Genomic DNA, 21,097 nt, shown 5'->3' on the forward strand with positions numbered 1-21,097 from the left:
GGCCGTGAGCTAGAACGAGCCGCGGCAAAATACTGCAGCGTCATTTTCCCGATAATGCCGCGGCTTGTCAAATAAATGAACAAGTGGAGCAAGAAATGTTGACACTTTTTCATATGAGCAGCTAGCTAATGAGTCTGCAACTTTCAAGAAAGTTGCCAGCTGCTACTTCATCCCGGCTCTAAGAGATATCTTTTCGTTGTTAATAGCTACAGCGATGTGATTCAGCTAGCACATTTCAATAAATGTAAGTGCTTCGGAAAGAATAATTAGCGGGAGAGTGAAGGGGGCAGAAGCGCGGAAGTGCGAAGCGCGAAGAAAAAACTTGTGGAAAAAAACAGAGCTAAGCGCGAGAAAGAGAAAATGAGCCGCTCGTGTGATTCGTTTCACTCTCTATGATATAAGTATACAGCGTTGTCGCTGATTTGCAATACAACAGTAAACACGAGAAAATAACCGTAAAGGTCGAAATGCACGAATAAAATCTTTGACGACTTGCCGCTCTGTTTCCAAACTCTTCCTTCCCTCTATGTAGCTAAGGCTATGGTTGCTTACGGTCATTTGTAAGAAGTAAACGAAAGCATTTTGATTTTTCGACGAGTATATTGCTATAAAAATCACTCGGACACTCGTCAAAGCTTGCTATAGATTCGTCGCAGCAACGGGTATGCCATGATACACTTCTCCATCTGCTATCGAGTTGGCAAACTATCTTATAAGGGAATTCTCGATTTAACGTTGAAACCCGGCATCCCGACTAGTTCACAGTGAGCGTATTTCCAAGCAGAACTTGAGTAAATTAGCGCGAGTACAAACTAACAAACTTGTTCGTCATTGATTTTGTTGCTGACGCTTTCACACTGGGCTGCGCAGCTTATCGCAAGCTCCGGTATAGTCGTTCGTGACGATGAATTTAGTCGACATGGAAAAGGCAAAATACGGCAATCTGTATTGCATTGACTGCGATCGATATGTCGAAATGTAACATTCGGGCAATTAATTTCATTGAACGGCATATCCCGCATCAGTCCGTTTACCTGTCTAAGAATTCATCGGCAGCTGCGTTTGTTAGCGCATAAATAATAAACAGCGTCATAAAGCAGCACACGTACGCATTGCAGATAACCGCAGTGGCTAGGAACTGCAGTTAGGAAAATGGATAATTGTTTATCGCTCGATTAGATTCGCTCCGTGTAAGTATTTACTCAATTGTGCTAATGCTCTCATTGAAATAGAAATCCGATAGCGAGTTTGAAAGAACTAAGAAGTCGTTTGAGGCGTGTATAAGGCTTCAGATCCTATAGCGATTACACGTGTACACGTAGTATGACGGCTGAATCGACGCTTTAAATTACAGGCCAAACGTTACGTCCATAGAACTTGAAAGCTAATTACGGATTAAACTAGGACAAAGGCCGCAGAACATTCGTGTACCAAACGAAATGACAACTCTCGACGAGCCGACGCCTCTCTCCTTTAGCCTTGTGTACACCGAAGCGTGTCTTGTCAGTTGTCAGCAACGATGCGACTTTCGACCTTTTGGCCTTTTTTCCCGCTCTAATAGTTGTTGAGAGTTGTGAAGCTCGCTGTTGCGATAATTAGTTGGAAAATTTGAAGGCTGCACCAACCTAATTGCTAAGTTAGGTATGATGATAAGTTATGAATTCCTTTTTGGCATCAGTCAGAAGGATGAAATATTTCAACTATATTGATCGAATTTGTTTGCCGACCATCACTTTTACTTCTCAACGGCATTGCGTAAATGGAAATAATAAGGATGCGTTGAATTATTTGTACTGTTCGAAATGAAAACCAATACTTTCCCGTTACAAATCTTCATATTAAACACTATATCACAATAAATTAATTAAAGAATTAAAGCAACGGCCACTCTTGTCCATAAATTTATCGCCTATTTCATATCTTTATTTATTGTAAACACGATAAAATTGAAAATAGAAACTGGAACATATAACAACTTTACGTAATATTGACATTATATACAGCATAGATTTCATAATGGTTAAATACTTTTATCGGGACTCTTGATAGTTATTGACCCGGTATACGCTTACAAAGATTCAGAATAATCTTCTTGAGAATCGAGAGTAAAAGAAAAAGGGGGATCGACAAGGACATCGATTCCATCCTATCAGCTCAAATTGAAATTCCCTTAGTTGTTTTTAGTTCCTTTGCTTTTTGCACGCAATCGAAAACACTGTTTGGAAGTTTCGCTTAGTGGATGTTATAAATTTTCGTCATTAAATTGGATGGGTTTTCGTTTAGAAAAACGCATTTTCTTAGTCTGCGGCTAGCAATGAGAAAAATTTTTTGAATGAAAAATCACACTGCCGCAAATGCAATGCAATATGATAAAATACCGTATAGCATCGCCAACCGAGATATTTCGCGCGATACGCATATCAGAAAATCAATTTTCCCAAAGCTTACTGAGAATAATAACCTACGACACGAAATTTTACGTAAGCATAGCTGTGTATACTCCCACTGCGGATAAATCATTTTAACGAGATATTTATTGTTTTTCTCGTTATTACAATGCGATAGATCCGAGCAGCGATAAACTTTTATAATCAAAGACAACTTCCTACCTGCGAAGTGTAGCCGCTAAACATCGTGGAAACTCGCAAGTTCGTGATTCGACCGTGCAGCAATCAGTTATAGCAATCGGAAGTGGTAGCAGCAGTTCGATGGCTGTTGGGCCGAGAAAGACGCTGTGTAGAGCAAACTTCATCATTCGCAAGTCTCGCCGATGATTAGAATCGCGTGCGACTCAGCTTTAGGAATTTTACGAATTGAAATATGACCATCAGATTCGCTATAGACTGCAGTACTTTACTGATTGGAAAACTTTTAGATTGAACATTGCATTGAATTGGCCGACTGGAGGACTGGTTTTTGCTTGTTAATACAATAAAATTGATTATTTTTTATCAAGCTATTCACAGATGTACCTTTAGAACTACTGATACAACAGTTACAATAAACTTTCAATTTATTATATAAAGTTATATAAATTTCAAACGCTTGTTTATGTTATTATTATCGTTATTGTTATTATTATTATTATTATTATTATTATTATTATTATTATTATTATTATTATTATTATTATTATTATTATTATTATTATTATTATTATTATTATTACTTTAAGAACCACGTCCATGTGGAATGCTGCGTCGATCAAACCTCATCATCCACAAGTCTCGCTGGAGATTAAAATCGTGTGCGACTCAGCTTCAGGAATTTAACGAATTGAAATATGGGCATCAGATTCGTGTATATTATGCAGACGTATTAGGGATTATTCATTTTTTATCTTGGAAATTTTAATTAGCGTCGTTAAAAAACTAATTAACGTTGAGAACGGATTATTTAATCAATTACGCTTGACAATTGTCAGGGGCTTGAAATATTGGTTAGTTGGATGTGGTAGAGCTTTGTTGCGGTAGAAGTAATGAATTGAGCAAGTAACAACTAGCACACTCAATATTGTGGAGTACTGGTGCTTCAATACTTCAGTGGTTAGAAAATTCTGTTGATTTTTCTCAAAACAACTACTGCATTTCGAAATTACTTTTATTTCCATAAAGATCACGTTATTAAATTCGACTAATTTATAACAATTCTTAATTTAATACAAATCTCATTTTGTATACGATCAGTTTTCCATCGATACATTTAAGTCGCTTTACTCGTAATCGTATTCGTCGTACATATCATGGTCATCATAATATTCGCCTTCGGCATCTTTAGTTGAATTGTCAACATTAGACTGATCATTGCTAGAATTGTTAACTTGATTCTGTAAATTGAGATTTTCATTGAATTTAACGTAGTATTATGTAAAGCTATGTTTTTACTAACCACATTTCTCATGCTGCTATTTGTTTTATGATTGTCTGGTAAATTATGATAGCTGTCGTTATTATCAGTATGTGTCGTTGGAACATCTACGTTTACCAATGTATTAATTTGTTCTCTATTTCTTTCTTTAAATTCATTTAATATTGTTTCATTTTCTTCATTTCCATATACCGGGAACACCCACAACATTTTTGGTATCTTCTCGTCTCCAGTTATATTTCGATGTAATTTTGTCGATGCTATATTGATTAATTTTTGGGATATTAAATCTTTTTCTTGGGATTCGGCGTACTCATCCAAATTAACAATTACTTGATATTGTCGAGAATTTGAGTCATTTTTCTTGTCAGTGATATCCTTTGAAAATAATTTTTTTATTATTTCCGGATTTTTATCGATATCGACAAGTATACGGATTTTCCCTGATGTTGTGTTTGTATTATTTTCAGAATTCCGCGAATTGGGAGAATGAACTGACTCCTCAGGAACCAGTGGATATGTTTTCCTCGAACTCGAGTTCTAGAATACAATATTTATATTGCAATAGCTCTTGCTCATTTATACAAAATTTATTTACTTACCGACAATTGTGTCGAGTTTATATGACCATTTTCGAATAACCATTCTAAAAATTTGTTGAAAGTTGATTTTCCTTCAGCTTCTTCGAATTTTATTCCGTGAGTAACGCTACTAGTGACGCTTTGTGACTTTCCGTTATAATTTCCCATTCTGATTACTGTATCATTGTTATTAAATTTGTCGGATTTACCCAACGATTGTTCTTCATCGTCCCAGTAATTTATGAGTTCTTTAATAATTTTTCGAATGAATTCAAATTCTTTTTGTTTCTCTACCGGACTAGTTTTGTTATAAAAGTTAGGGTTATCATCATAGTCTTCCGGTATATAACTATCACTATTGAACATTCTCATGCCTACTTGAGATTTAGAATTATCCTTATCGTTGGTTTGTAAAGTAATATTTTCGGTATTGTTACTACTCCCGACGAAATAATAAATGAAAAAATTCAAGGGTGGAGGAAAGTAAATCAATAAATTTGGCAGCGGCTTATTATCCTTAGGACTAGATGAAAGCATCAGCTGTGACGTGGACTGACTGGGTTCCAATTTGGCAACGTTTGGCCGAATCTTTTTGAAATCTAAGTAAAGAAACATACTGACGTTCGTAAAATTGACTAATATTTATCTTGCCTAGTGAAAAAATCCAGTTTTTCACCTTCAATCTGCTCTATCATCGCTCCGAGACTTCGTGCCGCCGAGACTTCCTGATGCTTTAATGCCGTGGCGTATCGATCATCTACGAAAAACATTTGCGGCACGCCTGCATTTTGGCGAGCCTTCGTATCCAAATGACCACCGGCCGATCCGGACAGACCTGGCGGCTTTAACTGATAATAGGATTGCCACGAGTTCCACGAGTTCTTGACGACTCCTCCAAAGTTCTGTGGCAGCTACGAGAATTTCAAGTTGTTAGTTTGAGACTGGCCACCATCTCATGATGTTCGTTCACTAAAAAATCGCCAACTCGCTTCTAAGTCCTCATTATTTTGAATTTGAAGTTTTCGTCCTCCAGGAAAAGTTTTGATTAAAGGCACGACAGAGTGACTCGAAAGTTAATTAACCTTGCATAGAATAGCGCGTTATCTTCTGTAATTAACCATTATGTCTACAAATTACAAGATTCAAAAGATTCTTATAAAATCAAGTTTCGCTACAGATTGCTTAAAACAAGAAATTAATATGATCGAAGTGAGCTGTAAGAAGCCATTATAGTAGTTAGTTAGTTTAACTGATTGTCAAAAATGACGGATCAACGAGGATGTAGTTTCTTTTTTTCGAAACATATATATCTAAAAGATCACTCAAGAAATAGAAGCATATATTTCCAACGTAAAGCAGCGATCAAACGCACTCCATTGCCTGCTATTCCAATCGAACAAGGATTTACTGGTCGGTCGCCCAATTATCGTAAAAGTATTTTCTCGTCGATACGCGAAATACGGCTCCATCGGGGATGCTTACCCCGTAGGCAACATCCGACGGACCTTGAGGTCGGAATGGAATCTCAAGATGTGCCAGTCGGCCATCCTCCAATTGACTTGCCTCGTTGAATTTGAAATTGGCCGGCTGCCGAATCGCGCCTCCCGACTCGGCCTTTTGTCGGTGATCCCCAAATGCCAAGCTTTTCTGGAATTTCCAGACTTTTACAATCCTGTTTGCGCGCTCAGTTAAATACACACTAACATTTCGTATTCTAGGTAGTTTGAAAACCTTCTCAATTATGCGACCCGAGTATTCGCAAAGGAAACTTGCCAGCTTCGCGAAAACCCGCTCACGTTGTCGCGTACATCATACAGAATTTCTCCGAACAAACTTTACAAATCAGTTTGGGGATGATTTCTGCCTTGTAGTTTCAAATCCTCCAAGTTCTGTTTCAAGTATTAGTAAAATTTCACTGTGACTAGCATGCGAATTTCTCGGCGCTTCTTTTTCTCGCGTGGCAAAGACGAATTTACTTTATGCTTAAACTTCCAAAGAAAAAATTTATTCAAACTTGGAGTCAGTATATACTTGCGAAGTGTTGGAAAATCTCCTCAACTTGTTGGATATACTCGATGAAAAGTTTCAAACATGGCTTCAAATCAACAGATTTAACTTTTGGCTTTACAAAGTAAATTATTCAATGCAGTGCTCGCGCACAAAAAGTTGGTTAGTCACATTCCAACTGCAAACTAATATTTATGTTTATTAAATAAGTCAAATAAGTTATATCGCTCGAGTATTAATTTAAATTCTTAACATTCTCTCGAAACTCGTCAGGCAATTCCTTCTTCCCGGTAAAAAAGGATCGAATAGGGCCTCCGTGAATTTATCCATAGAGAGAGCGAGAGGGGGGACGGGGAGATCGATCCCAAAGCACGACCCAGTTTTCCGTTTTCTCGCCCGTATAAACTGGATCCGAAGGAATAGCAATGAAAAAAGGTGTCTTGGCATACTCACATCGCTGTAGAAGAGATTTTTCGCTCTGTCGGCTATCGAAACTGGAAGAGTCCTCTGAGTGGGGGAGGCAACAGCAGCGAGCCGATGGGCCGCGAGATTGCGCAGCGAAATCCACGCCTGAAATTCGGGTACATTGGCGCTTGCTGACTCTACTTCCATCAGCCAAAGTCGGTAAGTGTCCGGATCGAGAAGCTCCTCTACGGTGTTCAGCCATTCTACAAAACCCTGCAAATTTTTTTTCAACTGCTCTCCCTCCATCTCCCTCTCTCTCTCTCTCGCTCTCTAATGTGTTATCATTAATATATAATGAACATAATATTTCATTGGCTGTTATTATACTGATGGCACTTACATTAACTAAATGGCCATTCCAATCGGAAAAAGCATTAATAGCAATGACTATCTATCCGGCTACAAAATATATAGCTTCCGGGACAACACCAGAAAATAAATACTGAATTTTTCCTTGGAGCTATTTTTCATTGAGCTTAAAGTAGAAGTATTGAGTTTTATTTCACGAAAGTATCGTATCCCTCAAATTTTATAGTAAAAATGATTTGTTCTTATACGAAAAATTCCATAAAAAAGCACCATTACTCGGAACCGCTTGGAAATAATTTCATATTGGACGCAAACTCTAAATTATACGAATTCATTATTCTATGAAACTAATGGAAGCTAGGAATATTTAACCCCACTTTTGCACTTAACACCCTGTTTTCTCTCTAAAAGTTCTAAAAATATTCAAAAAAGTGAACGTAATTTTGTATGATTTATAATAATGCAGGGCTGATACATTTAATTAACAGTTGCGTGTATTTACAAGGTCAAAATTTCGAGCTAAAATAACTTATATGTGCTTAATATGGCCGCACTAAAAGCAAATACAACTTTTGATTATTTAATATGAGCCGTCGCATATCGATAAAATCACTCTCGGTCAAAAGTTACGTTTGCATTTGAAGTGACCATATTAAACGCAATTACCTTATTGTTTGCGACATATTTTGATTCCAGGAATCCAAATTTGAGCTCAGATTAGCGTTACCTTTCTCAGTATCCGATTGAATTTCGAAACGCCACGGAGAATAAGGTTTTTCTTTCAACTGAGTTTCTAGTCTCAGCGCTTTCATTCGATTTCAACAATTACACGAACAAAAAAAAGTTTTCACGAGTATGCAAAGGATAGTAGAACCATGTATACTCGGAAAATTAAGAGTTCATATATTTTGGACATTTAAAAAAACAGTGTCGAATTTTGGTATTTTTTTATGAAATTTCTCACGAGTCGCGTGCATAAATATAGTACTTCACATCGAATATATTTTCTTTAAATTGAATAAGCTCAATTTTCGAAATAAATATTGATCTTGATATTTCAATTTGAAATACGTACGCGCTTTTGCTTAAATGTTACTTTAATTACTTTGAATATACATGATGTATTCGGTTAGGTGACATTTCCCATTGAATGTTTCCAAATAATGAAAAATACGTAATAAATGGAATTGTTCTCGTCGATCTCTAAGATCCCCAAAGCATTTTTTTCAATTTTCAATTAAGATCACAACGAATAAATTACCTCATAGTCTTGATTACTTTTCGCCTTGTCGATCCAATATCGAACCGCCTCGGCTCCAGTTCGACGCTTCAAATAGGTCAGCCAGACTGAATCGCCACCGTGCTGGGATGTGCTCCGCATAATCGGACTCACACTCACCCGCCCCGACTTCATAGGGGACGCTGCGTAGTCTGGATTTTTCCAGGATGGACCAGCTATGCTGTAGAAAGTGAAATTATTTGATGAAAGTTCAACAAGCATTGTAAATTACGTAAATTGAAATTTGAAAGTTTTGCGTTTCTCAAGAGAATATTAAAACAAATAAGATTTATCCTTTTAGCGAATTTGAGTTGAATTATTTTTATTCAACTCCGAGTAAGATTTAAGATTTAAGGTACAATATATGTCTATCATTTAGCACATTTTACAGTTTATTGAATATGAATTTAGAAATTTTTTTACGAATGACGAAGTAATATTAAATACTCACGATAAAAAACCATCGTAATATCGCTGAATATCCTAAAAATAAAAAACTGCTAGATAAAACTGGATGAATGGAAAAGTAATTTGATATTTGGAAAACTAAATAGATGTTTTCAAATTTGTTTACATCTACAAGTTACCTTTTCCGTGAAATTCATCGCTTCGCGATACTGCTGCAGTCTACGCTGCTCCCCGAGTAAAATATCTTTCTCAATGTCCGAAAGGGTCGTCCGAATGCCCGGGTGCTAATTAATAGTTTCATCTGTAGCTCATATTTCAATCAATAATTATTAGAGTACCTGCGTAAGATCAGATGAAGGTCGACTGCAGGATCTAAGAATTGGACAATTGTTGCCCGGGGTGTTACAGGGAGCTTGCAGTCGTGCCGAGCATACTTGATCTATTGGGCAGATCCAGCCATAGCAAAGCTTGCTTGAAGTGGATTCAACTGGAACGTGATAATGCCGCGCATACAACAATCAACCTAATTATAGAATTCGCATTTGTAAATCAATTAACCGCAGTAGACAAACAGGAGCTTCTGCATAAGAGTATAACTTAGTTTTGATTCCGAATTCATTCAATAGTTAAATACTCATTACGAAACGTCCTGTATGATGGAAAAACTACATTTTATTTAAACATAACGTAACATAAATCATCCTTTCAATGATTGTTATATTATTCATATTTAAAGTATAAATTATTCTTGTTCAAAGATATGATTTGTACTTTTACAGTTTACTTAATAATGTCAGGACAAATAACAACCATTAATAAACAATTCAAATAAAAATATTTAAGTATTTTCAAAAGTATAATTTTTTGCAGAGAAGAATAGAAATCATCTTTCATTAAGTTTTCTTTCATCTCACAGGTGTTTGGCGTAACAAGACAGTCGGGTATGTGGGCACAAGACGACATTGCACATTTTTCTGCAGGTCTTCTTAGGAAGCAGTCGTGCTCGGAACGACAGCCCAATTGTCTGCACTTGTCGAACCATATTTCAACATCTGCAACGAGAACAAATAAAAACCTTCTGTTAATATAAAGGAAATATCAACAATTCTATTATTTTCTAAAATATAAATCACAACTATGCTCCTATCTCTATAAAAAGTCATTGGAAACAAAAGCTTGGTGTGCCCATTATTCTCAGCGCTGCTCTTCTTTACAATTTTATTACATTTATGCATCGATCGTATTTAGAATTTTTATACGATAGAATAACAATAACGTGATAGTAAAATTATTACTCACTGAAACTGGCTCTGAGTTATTGTCAAAATGTCTTTATAGAAAATTTATATTTCTTTTTCGTGCAGTTTTCTCTGAAATATACATTTTTTTCTTACTATAAATGCAGAATGAAAATAAACATACCTTCTGAATAAGCGCAGCTCTTGGTAAGTCGGCAAGGTGGCCTCGGGCAGTAGTGCGTCTCTCTAAGAACGCACTGGTGGCCTTTTCCACACTTAACATTTAAACAGGAAACTGGCTCATCTGCAAGTTCTACATTGGAAATGCAACGAGCAAAACGCTGTTTGCAGTCTGCAAAGAAGATTCAAACATAAAAGTTTATATCATCGACGGTACTTTTTATTCAACAGTCTGGTAGAACATTTGTGTTTTTAGTAAGGGAACGGACAATTAGATAATAGAATTGTTAAGAAAAAACGATTCTTGTACATTTGCATTTAGACATTCAGGCACAAAAAGACATTTTAAATATACATTTTGCATAATATTACTAACTGTCAAAGAATAGTATATTTCGATATTACTTGTGAGAATATCTTTTTTACTTTTTAATTTTTGAATACCACTTTTTAATTATTTCATTCGATTTATTTAAATAAATCAAAAAAGCCCTTTGGTTGCTTCGCTTCGTTCCGATTCTTGTGAATTAATATTATTCGTGTATAGTCCATATAAGATATATTTTTCATGATATATGCATAATTTCCAGTAATTTATGCCTCGAAAAGTGGGTCTATAAACATTTCTAACATTTATCTTACTCAAAGATCAAAATAATGCTTCTTAATCTGAAATTTTTATTTAGCATCATATTGAATGTTAAAAAAATCTTACATCCTCAAAAATTTAATATTGCTTCTAAATTACGACGGATGAAAAAAGACTCGACGTTAGAGTTTGGGTAAAATACGACATAATATTCATTTGAAGACATCACGACTCGTAGCTTAACCCGTGAGTCATGAACAGCACGCTGTTTCGATCCAATTATCATCTCCACTATAAATGTTACAAGTACTTAAATCTCTGCGGAGCCACTGATCCAATGTTGATCATTCCGACTTTCGCTAGGTATCTGCTAAGGGAAAGTGGAATTGCCTGTGTACATTTATTACAATGTTGACTTTTATTGTTCTGAATATGATACCGCAAGAACTCTAAGATTGACATTTCTTTATTATGTCTTTATATATAACATTTTTTTTAATTATGCGTTTGCACAAGTCTTAGGCTGGCCTTTTAATTTTTATACAGGTCTTCATTTGTCGTAGTGACTAAATGTTTTTGTAATTTAAATACTGATTATAATTTTTATTAGTTGCTCTAGAATTAGTGAGCAGGGAAACACCAAAAATTTTTGAAATGCCGATGAAAAATGTAAATGAAAAACAAAGATTCCTCATCAATGTTTAGTTGGCATTCTTTTGATCGATGCGAGTTTACTTTGTGTGAAAGTTGCATCATAATTATTAATTACCGTTATTCCACGTGCATTCATGAGCTCGAAGAACGCATTTGTATCCATCGGGGCAGAAAACTGATTTGCAAGTTTCAGGACCTCTCAGTGACTCTGCAAAATATCCAACGCTGCACGTGTAATATACTAATTAAATTAGAAAACTTTTTTTTTATTAAAAATACCAGCTTTTTTCAAAATTTCAACAATTGCTTTTTAACGTAAACTAAAAGTAAACTAAAAAGTAGTTTGTTTAAAAAATTTTCTCAAATTTGAATTTTGAAATATATATGTTAAAATGTGACATCTAAAATATGTAGATACAGAATATTACAAATATCATATTTGTATAACATCACAAAATTTCTTCTCTGAAAATTATGACATCATCCATATAACTGGATTTAGAAACTTACCTAGTTGTGACTTTGAACAGTAAATCATTTGAGGACACACATTATAATCGCACCAAAACTTGCGAATGACACATTGCTCATTCATTTCGCAAGTTAGTTCATTGCATACTGTTACATGATCAACACTCGCATCTTTAACAGTGATGAAATCGACCATTTAAAAACATTATTTGAGTTATTAATATTTGATAAAGGAATTCCACAAGAGCATTAGACTGCAAAAATATCTTAAAAAACTACATTATAATCCGAAAGTGATTTCGTTTATTACAATAATGAAATCAAAGAAAATTAATTATTCGTTTATTTTTGCACTCAGCACAAAATTTATAAAAATAATACATACAATATCGATAATGCGAAATAATGATTAAAAACTTACTTGTCAATATTACCAAGAAAAATCTTGGAATAAAAGTGATGAGAATGGTCTTGAGCATTTCGTTCGCGGACAGAGAGTTAACTGAGTACTAGTTTTCTTTTCAACGACAATTACTCGTCGATCGATTGGTGATGCATGAGGCTAATATTTCCCGCAAGGATTACATTTCATATAAGTAACGAGAACATCGATGACTGACTCTTAAGCATTGATTTTCATCAACAATTTTTCATACGATATTGAGTTGCTATTCATGCTATTATTTTTATTTACGTAGGAACGTAGATTATTGATCACATATTCAAATGAGCTTATCTATGAATAACATAACTGAAAAATATCTTGATGTAATAAAGTTTTCTTAACTATCTTAAACAGCATTTCTACTGACCATTCATAATGCATGCTTTTTACTTTTCGATTTAATAATTTTATGGTATACGATCTACCTAAATATAATGTAGCCCATCGCCTTTTTAGTTCGTAGTAGTGTCGATTTGATTTAATAACTATAAGAATAAAAAGTGATTTTTTATAAGATTTTGGAATTTAGTAGAAAACGAATAGGATAGCGTTATTTTGTTTTCGACATTCAATTTGACAGGTCAAAATATGCCAGAAAGTCAATAAGTTCTATTGGACATTTCGTTTCTTACAGAACTTTAGAAACAAAAATTTTACTTAAATCTGTCAGCACTCAAGTTCCATTAGCTTTGAGTTTTTAAGCATTGCCACAACCGAGGCCACAAATTTAAAAACTTTGTAACAGTCCAAGTTTCGAGTGGAAAATTAAGTGAAATACGGTTTCCAATGAATTTTGATCTGCAAAATTTGAACTTGTACTTAGATTAACGATATGGTTTCTTATTTTTTATTAAATTTAAAATTAATCCATGACGAATTATTTTTTTTATTTAATGACACTGAATTTGCTACCTCATAGAGAAAACTTTATAGAAACAGGGTTTCAGATGTTAGGAATCATAGTACATCATTTATAAAGAATGCTAGTTTTTATGTCTATGTGTAGATGTGTATGTAGTGTATATGTACACAATATCAAGTTATCTATAAAACAGTAATTGCATATAAAATAAATTTTTTTCTTACTGTTGTTATAATTTTTACATTGTTCTTATGATGACTATTAAGAATTTAAATGGATAAAAACTTTTATTCAGTTATTCGTTATTATTATTATTATTATTATTATTATTATTATTATTACTATTTGAGACATGAGATGAAATTGTAATAGAATTGAAAGAAGATATACGTATACCACGTCAAAAATAGATACCGACACCCTACATCACCAACAAAATTTATATTAAGAACTATGTTCGATACGTAACGTACAAATACATCAGTAGTTGATAATATCAATTATATTCCATCTTTTCCACTGTTTCCTGTCTGTTTCATTAGATGATCTCTGTGATTGCGACTACGGTCGTTTTAAAACTTGTAAATCTTATGCTCATTTTTAAAATGATTCTGAAGTTTAGAAAAAAGTAAAATTTTTCAGAGACTTTTTCCGACATAATTCATGAAAGTATGAGTGTGGTTGAGCATAGGTAATTTATTTTGCTAAGCAATACACCAAATAAATATTTACATGAGTATTAATTTAAAAACTTGTATAAAAGTTTTAAGAAGTATTTAATCATTATTTGAGCGACAAAAATGAAAGTAAAAAAGCAAACTCAACGCCTTTAATGAATATTCACAGATCTACAAGAGAGCTATGAATACGCGATGTAGTAATACTGTTACCAAGATGTATTAAAATTTTAGTAAGAGTATGGTCAGTACTACCCCGTCTAAATAATTCCATTGACCGTAGAACAATGAATAACTTGATGGAAAAGTTTATTTTAAAAACTAAGTCAACAATAACTGTCCCTAGTCGATCGTTAATTGTCGGAATGATCCTTCGAGTCCAAATAGATCATCGTAAGTCTTTGGTTTACCAGGTCGTAATGCTTCATTTGTCTTGATTCCTTCTTGCTCTTTGAACCAAGGTCCATATTCTTCCAATTTCCTTATCCAAGTATCTGAAAATATAAGTGAATATTTTGAAAATACTGTAAATAAAAAAGTAGGTTTACAAGATTTGACTCTTTTTCAGATCAGTTAACTATTATATCTCTGTATAGTTGAACTTGTTCTGTCTATTAAAAGATATTGTGAATTAATATATAACGTTGACTAGAATTATTGAATTGTATTTAATAGTTAAAAGAAATATATATATACGTATTAATTTTCTAACTTCCAAAATCATACCACTATAGCTTGTTTGCTACTATTCAAATAGAATAATTTTTTCATGGCTCAGTAAAGCTTTAGTTGTTGCATTTGCTTTGTAGGTACATCTTTTTGTTAATTTCTCTTTTTGTACGAATTAAGGGCAATGTTTTTCATCATGAGACAACAAAATATAGTCAATATTATAATTTTAAAACATTGATTTGAACACAAAATTTACTATAAACAATGTATCATAACTATACGAGAATAGACATTGTAATAAATGTATTTTTTTGATTGATTATGGATAAAGTACGTTTCATTATTACAATTATATTTCTAAAAGAAATAGAAAATATATTTAACTTCATTCCTTAATAATTTTATATTTATATATATTTTTGCTAACAAAACTAATTATTTCAAGTTTTTAATTATTTAATTGAACCGTATTAATTTCATAAGTACATGATAAATAAAAAATTACCATGAATATCTTGAATCGGACCAGCATTGCCACCGTACTCATTTGGCAAGATTTCTTTCGGTACATACTCATAAAGTTTTTCCAGGCTACCGTGCACGTATATTCTATTTCTGATTTTTTCTTTTAGAAAAGGTTTAACAAAATTAACAATCGTATCAACGAGTGGACTAACGTTGATAACGTGCACTTCCTTGAGTTTGACGGGATAAGCTTCTTGGACACAAACAAGAAATTTTTTTACGAGGGCAGGTGTGAACTTAGAAAAATGGGATGGAGTAGCAACTGTTGCATCCAAAATATAGACGTCACCAGCAACACCAACAAGTTCTTCTTTAAGACGAATATCTCCGATCATCATTACTAGTTTCATTGCTTCTGCAACATTAGGAGTGGGTAGGTCTTTATCAATGCCTCGCATTACAATTACGCGGCGTCCATTTTTAGTTAATCCAGGGAGTGGTGGCACCTGGCTGTTAAAATAAAACAGTTTTTAGACCAACGGAAGAATTTTATTGAAGACTCCATGTATTAGGAGTTTCTTTTATGTCAACTAAATTTATGCTTTAACTGAAATAATACTTAGCAGGGTTTACCATTAAATATTTACATAGCAATCGAATAGAAAATCGTTTTGATTCAAAGACAGACAAGCGTCTCATCAGCTAAAGAACTAACATTTTTTTATTGTGTTATAAATTTTTAAATTTATAATGTAATATTTAGTTGAAGACTCTTCGTGTATATCTTATCTCTCCAATCGTTTGTCTAAATGAAACATACTATCGGTGAAGAAAACTGTCAGTAAATAGCCGTGCCTAAATTACGACTGATCACTTTCAGAGTGCTTCATGCAAATAAAAGATAAAAGGTAAGCATATTTCCCATCTGTAATATTTGTTCACATGAGGTTACATTTTCTTTCAGTCATTAAAGTAACAGTTGGAAAATATGTACTAACACGTTTTCTCTGTAAAAATGGCTACATAGCTCGTTTCTTAATTGATCGGTCACAATCTAATTATAAGCATTATCGAACGTATTCTTTTTGAGTACCATAAATTTTTTCTTTCATTTCGGCAAACGATTGTAAATCGATCCGAATAAATTCTATACATTCAATCTGTTTTACATATTGGTGGGAAATCTTATTTATAATTAACCTTGCCTAACAATACAAGTAGTGCTAAAGCTGAATTTTATTTTTGAATTCTTACACAATGCTTGTGATTTCTCTCATCTCGGGTCTAGTGATATCACGGTTGGCGAAAAATTCGGGAACGAGAGCGCGCATCGTGAAATACATATCCAATTTTCTTTTACATTTCTCCAATGAAAATTTGCATCCACGTAAAAAAGTCATCAGTCTGTAGTCATCTATAATACGTAATATCATTATTCATCAAAAATCGATCGAACGAAACGTCATAATATAAAATTAGAATAAATTGAAAAAGAAAACATAAGAATAATTCCATTGATTGTTTTAGTTACAGCTCACCGTCAAATGTAGGCAAATGTGGTTGTTTGGATAGCCAATCTTTAATGTACTGTAGATCCTTGTCGCGTGTATCAACATTTTCATTAAGCTCCAAGCGAATCAGCTTAGACATTTCCTCCGTCGGTTGAATGAGCAACATTTCTAAAAGTCGAAATTTAAATGTACTTATCGACGTTTTTATATTGAAATATTTAGATTTTATTCAAACTTTTACAGTAACATATATAAACTTGAATAATATAAATATATATTTAATTCAAATAACAATTTTTTCTAAAATAAATCATTGATAAAGTCCCGAACATTTTCTAAGTGGAATTCACATGCTTCTATAAAATATAATTAAACTTGATTTTTAGATCACATACAAAAAGGAGTAACGTGAGAGATTTTTTATAAATCTATGCCTTTTATAAAGAATAATTTAAAGAAGTTAAAAGTATTTTAATTATATACATACTTTTTTAGATATATGTTATAATATTAAATGATGAGAAATATAACAATGTAAAGGTTATGTTTAATACGTGTATGTGTTTTTATATTTCAAGTTGAAGCTTAATAGAAGTATTGTAAGTTGTAATGAAATATAGAAAAGTTCTAATGTATTATCGAATATAATAAGGAAAACTGAATCTCAAAAACTGAAAAACTGACTTCATTCCAAATTTTAAGACTTGTTATCAAAGCTCCCAACTAAAATCTACATAGCCAACTAAAACGGAAAAAGATTGTTGTATTTTTCTTCCATAATTATTTGTTTATATGAAAAATATCTACGTAAGCATAGCTAATTAATTTCAGGACGTTCAATGACACTATCTGACGAAACGGCTGCATAAAATGTTGTAAGATTGATTAGCTGTAATCTAGATATGGAAATACATCAATTATACTTTTTGATATACTGTCTTTCCTACATATTAAGCATTAAAAGAAGACGTGATAAATTTTATAAGTCTTACAGAGCTGTAGATCTACATTGATGGACGGCGGGTCTTAAATTCTATGCTTCGTTACTCTAAATCTTACAAGTGGGCCTAAATTGCTTCATATTGTTGGGGAAAAGGAAAAAGTAAATTTATAATTCATGGAATTTTGTCTCTATTATGTCGAAAATTCAGTGAGCTGAAAATGTGTATACATGAAGTTACAGCATACGTGTGATTGCATAATTGCCATTATTAACGCTGATCATAATATTACGTCTCAGGCAAGTCTTTCGAGAGAGCCATTGCCTCAGAGCATGAAAATTCCTTTCACTTGCAGCGGTTACTGTCACGAAAAAGTTCTGAAAATTGTAATGGAAAATAGACAACACACCCGCGCGCGCACACACACACACCCGCACACACATTAAGTGATTCACTTAAAAAGATCTTATCTCGAAACTAATTAAATAATATGGTGGTGAGATTTTTTGATGAGAGTTCTTTGAGAATTATATGATTGTAATGATTTATATTATTTAATTTCAAAAATCAAATTAATAAGTCTTTATAGTGCGAGTTCATACTTGTATCATGTATATAATAATTCATGATATAATATGATTATTTTGTTCATAATTTTGTTTATCTACTTATTTTTGCAATAAATCTGAATGGAATACTTATGTGACAGTGACCAAAAATAGCCGTCTCTGATAATAAGTGTTTTAGACATTGTTACGAGAAAAAATTCAGACTTGAATATAGTAAACTAAATTAATTGGAATCAAATAACGATTTTTTTCACGTTGATTTTTTTAAATGGTTAAATAAATTTTTTATTTTATAGAAGACGACGTTAGTGAAAACATTATAAAAGAATAAATGTTATAACTCACATTGAAAAATTAATAGTTTTATTTTTAGATATTTAAAATTAAATTGACTGTTGAAAAAAATGATAAAAACATTTATGTATGTCTAAAAATGTAAATTGACCATAGGAAAAAATAAGAAAGCATTTATTCGTTTTACGAAAATAATGTGTTTATGAGGCGAAACGAAGATCAATCAAATAAGATATTAAAAATAATATAACGGAGAAAAATATAATGAAGTGGATAGATTTGAATAAATTGGAAAAGAGAAGCATTTTACTTTTTGCATGGAGACTTAATTCTGAATTTGATATTTCTTATTATTTCTATTTATGTGAAAATCATCTATGCGCTATATTTATTGTAAAAATGATAAAAAGTTTTGTTTTCTGTCTATAAAACTTTTCTTTTTTTATAAAAGTAACAATACTACTTTATCATATATAAGCTCATTTTTTTGAATGCTCAGGCCCAAGCTATCGAGTTTTAGAGGTTTATTTTTCTTATTTTAGCACAAGTCACACGACCAATAAAGCTAAAATAGTGTACTACGATATGTGTGCCTTATAAGTATAAGCCAATTATTGTACGCTGTATATAAACAGACACAGCTCTATGGAGGTCTGTATTTGGGAGTCGTGAGTGACAATGGTTCTCAATCTCACTCTATAAAAGACATAGAAAGTGTTAAAGTCACGATTATAAATATTTCAACTAACATAAAGCGCTTTAGATTTGTTGGTCGTATATTGATTTAATTATAGAACCTAATGTTCATATATATATGAAAAAGTCTTATTTGGATAAAACTCACAGGACCCGATATAAACTTATTCAATTTCTTTACAATAGGCAAACTGACAATGAAAGAGCACCCCCTAAAAACGAAACAGTTATTAGACATGTAGTAACTTACTGTGAGTAAATACTATTATGCTGTAATAAATTAAAATCACTAGAAAATATTGATTCATATTAACATGGTTACTATCATATAACCCAATATAGCTTATAAATACTAATTTTTAGAGATCTAGCATTCATTACATGTTTTATTAATAAGATGTCTCGAAAAATTAAACTTTAAAATTTCTGTAATTTTTGTAACTAATTAAATTATATTTTATTTCATGTTGAAAAATTTTATAATTTGACACCCCCCCCCCCCCTCCAAGTATTTCGGTACATATTATTCAGATACTCATTGGAAACATTTGTTCTATGACTATTCTTTTATCGAGTAAAATTGATATTTGACAGATTTACAACAAATATACTTTTTATATGCAGTTTGCACTAAAGCAATTCCGAATGATTGTGTGCAACCATTTTATTAGAAAAAAAGGACACGATGTAAAGTTCAGATTATAAAATCAATAGCAAACCAGAAGCATACTTATATTTGTTTTATTTACGTTGGAGGCAGCTGAATTGATTATTAAATTTTCATCTTGATTTTTCTGATAAAACGACTGCACAAAATTATCCAGATCTGCTTTATCAAAAACTGCATATCAAAAGATATTTTTTATATATCTACAAATTCCAATTATACTCTAACAAAGAATAATGATCGAACATAGGGCGGCCTGTTTTAAGATTTATTTGTATGCGCGCATGTGTGCGTATGTGTATCGGTGCGAGGGGGTGCTACAGGGGTGTTTGCGATTACAAAAAAAGAATTCAAAAGATTTCAACGACTAATATCTGATTTTAAAGATAATTAAAAATGCTACTAAACCTTCTACTAATATATAATTAACTTTTCATTTTGTAAAAGCAACTAAATTTTGCAATATTTTGGATTGTGAAAAATGTTTGGTATTTAAAAAAAATTGTATGCTGATTAAATCATTGATTATAAGATTCAGTCATGAAATTTCTTTGAGGGCTTCGTTTGGTTTTGATGAAAACTCCTAAGTTGGTAACATAACGCTCTATATTTAAATAGTGATCGATTGCCACCAATTCAATCAAATTGCAAAGAAATATTACACTCAAAACTACTTTCGATGGAAACTACGTATAAACGTACACTGTTTTCACTCGCGTGTAAGCACATTTCATTTCGCAAAAATGACCAAATAAAATATTTAGTACTCACTTTCACTGGCGTTCACTTTCGTTTTTAGTCACAGGTGTAGACAACGGCAAGTTCGCTTTGACGACTGGTTTGACGTCGTGTACCGCGGACAGAGAAACACTAAGTTGTGTTCTTGATGCCAACACACGTAGAGCCATGCTGCGTATACGAGAGTGGGAAAAAGCAAGGACCGGTTTATGATAGCGGACCCACTCTCTTTCCCCCTTCCACGCTGATTTGCTAACTGAACGGTAACCAAAACTTTCGACACTCGACACAAGTAAGCTTTGATTTAAAAAATTATTTTTTCTGTAGAAATAGCACAGAACGCTTCAAAATTATCTAGATATCTAGATATGAACATTGATCGACAATAATCTCTCTGCTTACTTTTTTCTTACCGAGTTTAAGTAGTTAATTACTTTTTTCATGAATACTTGAAGAATGTACTGAATTTTTTAGTTTTGAAATTTTTTGACGTTTCCATGCGAAAATTCAAT

The 21,097-nt window shown here is 32.8% G+C and overlaps 2 protein-coding genes across 4 annotated transcripts in view; both read right to left on the minus strand.

Moving 5' to 3' along the window:
* Positions 1-3,589: 3,589 nt before the first annotated feature.
* LOC131675754 (uncharacterized) lies at positions 3,590-13,597 on the minus strand. The gene is made up of 15 exons (XM_058954876.1): positions 12,470-13,597; positions 12,088-12,219; positions 11,693-11,785; positions 10,339-10,506; positions 9,831-9,968; positions 9,255-9,403; positions 9,096-9,200; positions 8,960-8,991; positions 8,491-8,689; positions 6,909-7,133; positions 5,931-6,095; positions 5,125-5,359; positions 4,470-5,047; positions 3,889-4,407; positions 3,590-3,826 (listed from the first exon to the last, which is right to left on the minus strand). The coding sequence occupies exons 1-15, from the start codon at positions 12,525-12,527 to the stop codon at positions 3,713-3,715; spliced, it is 2,910 nt and encodes a 969-aa protein (XP_058810859.1). The 5' UTR covers positions 12,528-13,597; the 3' UTR covers positions 3,590-3,712.
* The window catches only part of LOC131675765 (alpha-tocopherol transfer protein-like), a 51,522-nt gene continuing 44,020 nt past the window's right edge, over positions 13,596-21,097 (minus strand). Inside the window, exons 1-5 of one of the 3 annotated variants that reach the window (XM_058954894.1) lie at positions 20,619-20,749; positions 16,708-16,848; positions 16,424-16,583; positions 15,210-15,679; positions 13,596-14,526 (exon numbers count right to left, since the gene is read on the minus strand). In XM_058954894.1, the coding sequence (XP_058810877.1) occupies positions 14,375-14,526; positions 15,210-15,679; positions 16,424-16,583; positions 16,708-16,846 (921 nt within the window). In that variant the 5' untranslated portion in view covers positions 16,847-16,848; positions 20,619-20,749 and the 3' untranslated portion in view covers positions 13,596-14,374. Of the gene's footprint in view, positions 14,527-15,209; positions 15,680-16,423; positions 16,584-16,707; positions 16,853-20,618; positions 20,750-21,097 lie in introns of those variants that run through there. The other 2 variants (XM_058954893.1, XM_058954895.1) reach the window with 2 other exon arrangements.

The sequence above is a fragment of the Phymastichus coffea genome, unplaced genomic scaffold (assembly GCF_024137745.1).
Source record: "Phymastichus coffea isolate CEN01 unplaced genomic scaffold, Cenicafe_Pcof_1.1 PCOF00028, whole genome shotgun sequence".
In the NCBI taxonomy this organism is placed as follows: domain Eukaryota; kingdom Metazoa; phylum Arthropoda; class Insecta; order Hymenoptera; family Eulophidae; genus Phymastichus; species Phymastichus coffea.

Coding starts and splice junctions, on each gene's coding strand:
- LOC131675754 (XM_058954876.1), bottom strand. CDS start 12,527: ATGCTCAAGACCATTCTCATCACTTTTATTCCAAGATTTTTCTTGGTA. Junction 12,220..12,469: donor TTTCTTGGTAATATTGACAA/GTAAGTTTTTAA, acceptor TCACTGTTAAAG/ATGCGAGTGTTGATCATGTA. Junction 9,404..9,830: donor TCTTGTTACGCCAAACACCT/GTGAGATGAAAG, acceptor ATCACGTTCCAG/TTGAATCCACTTCAAGCAAG.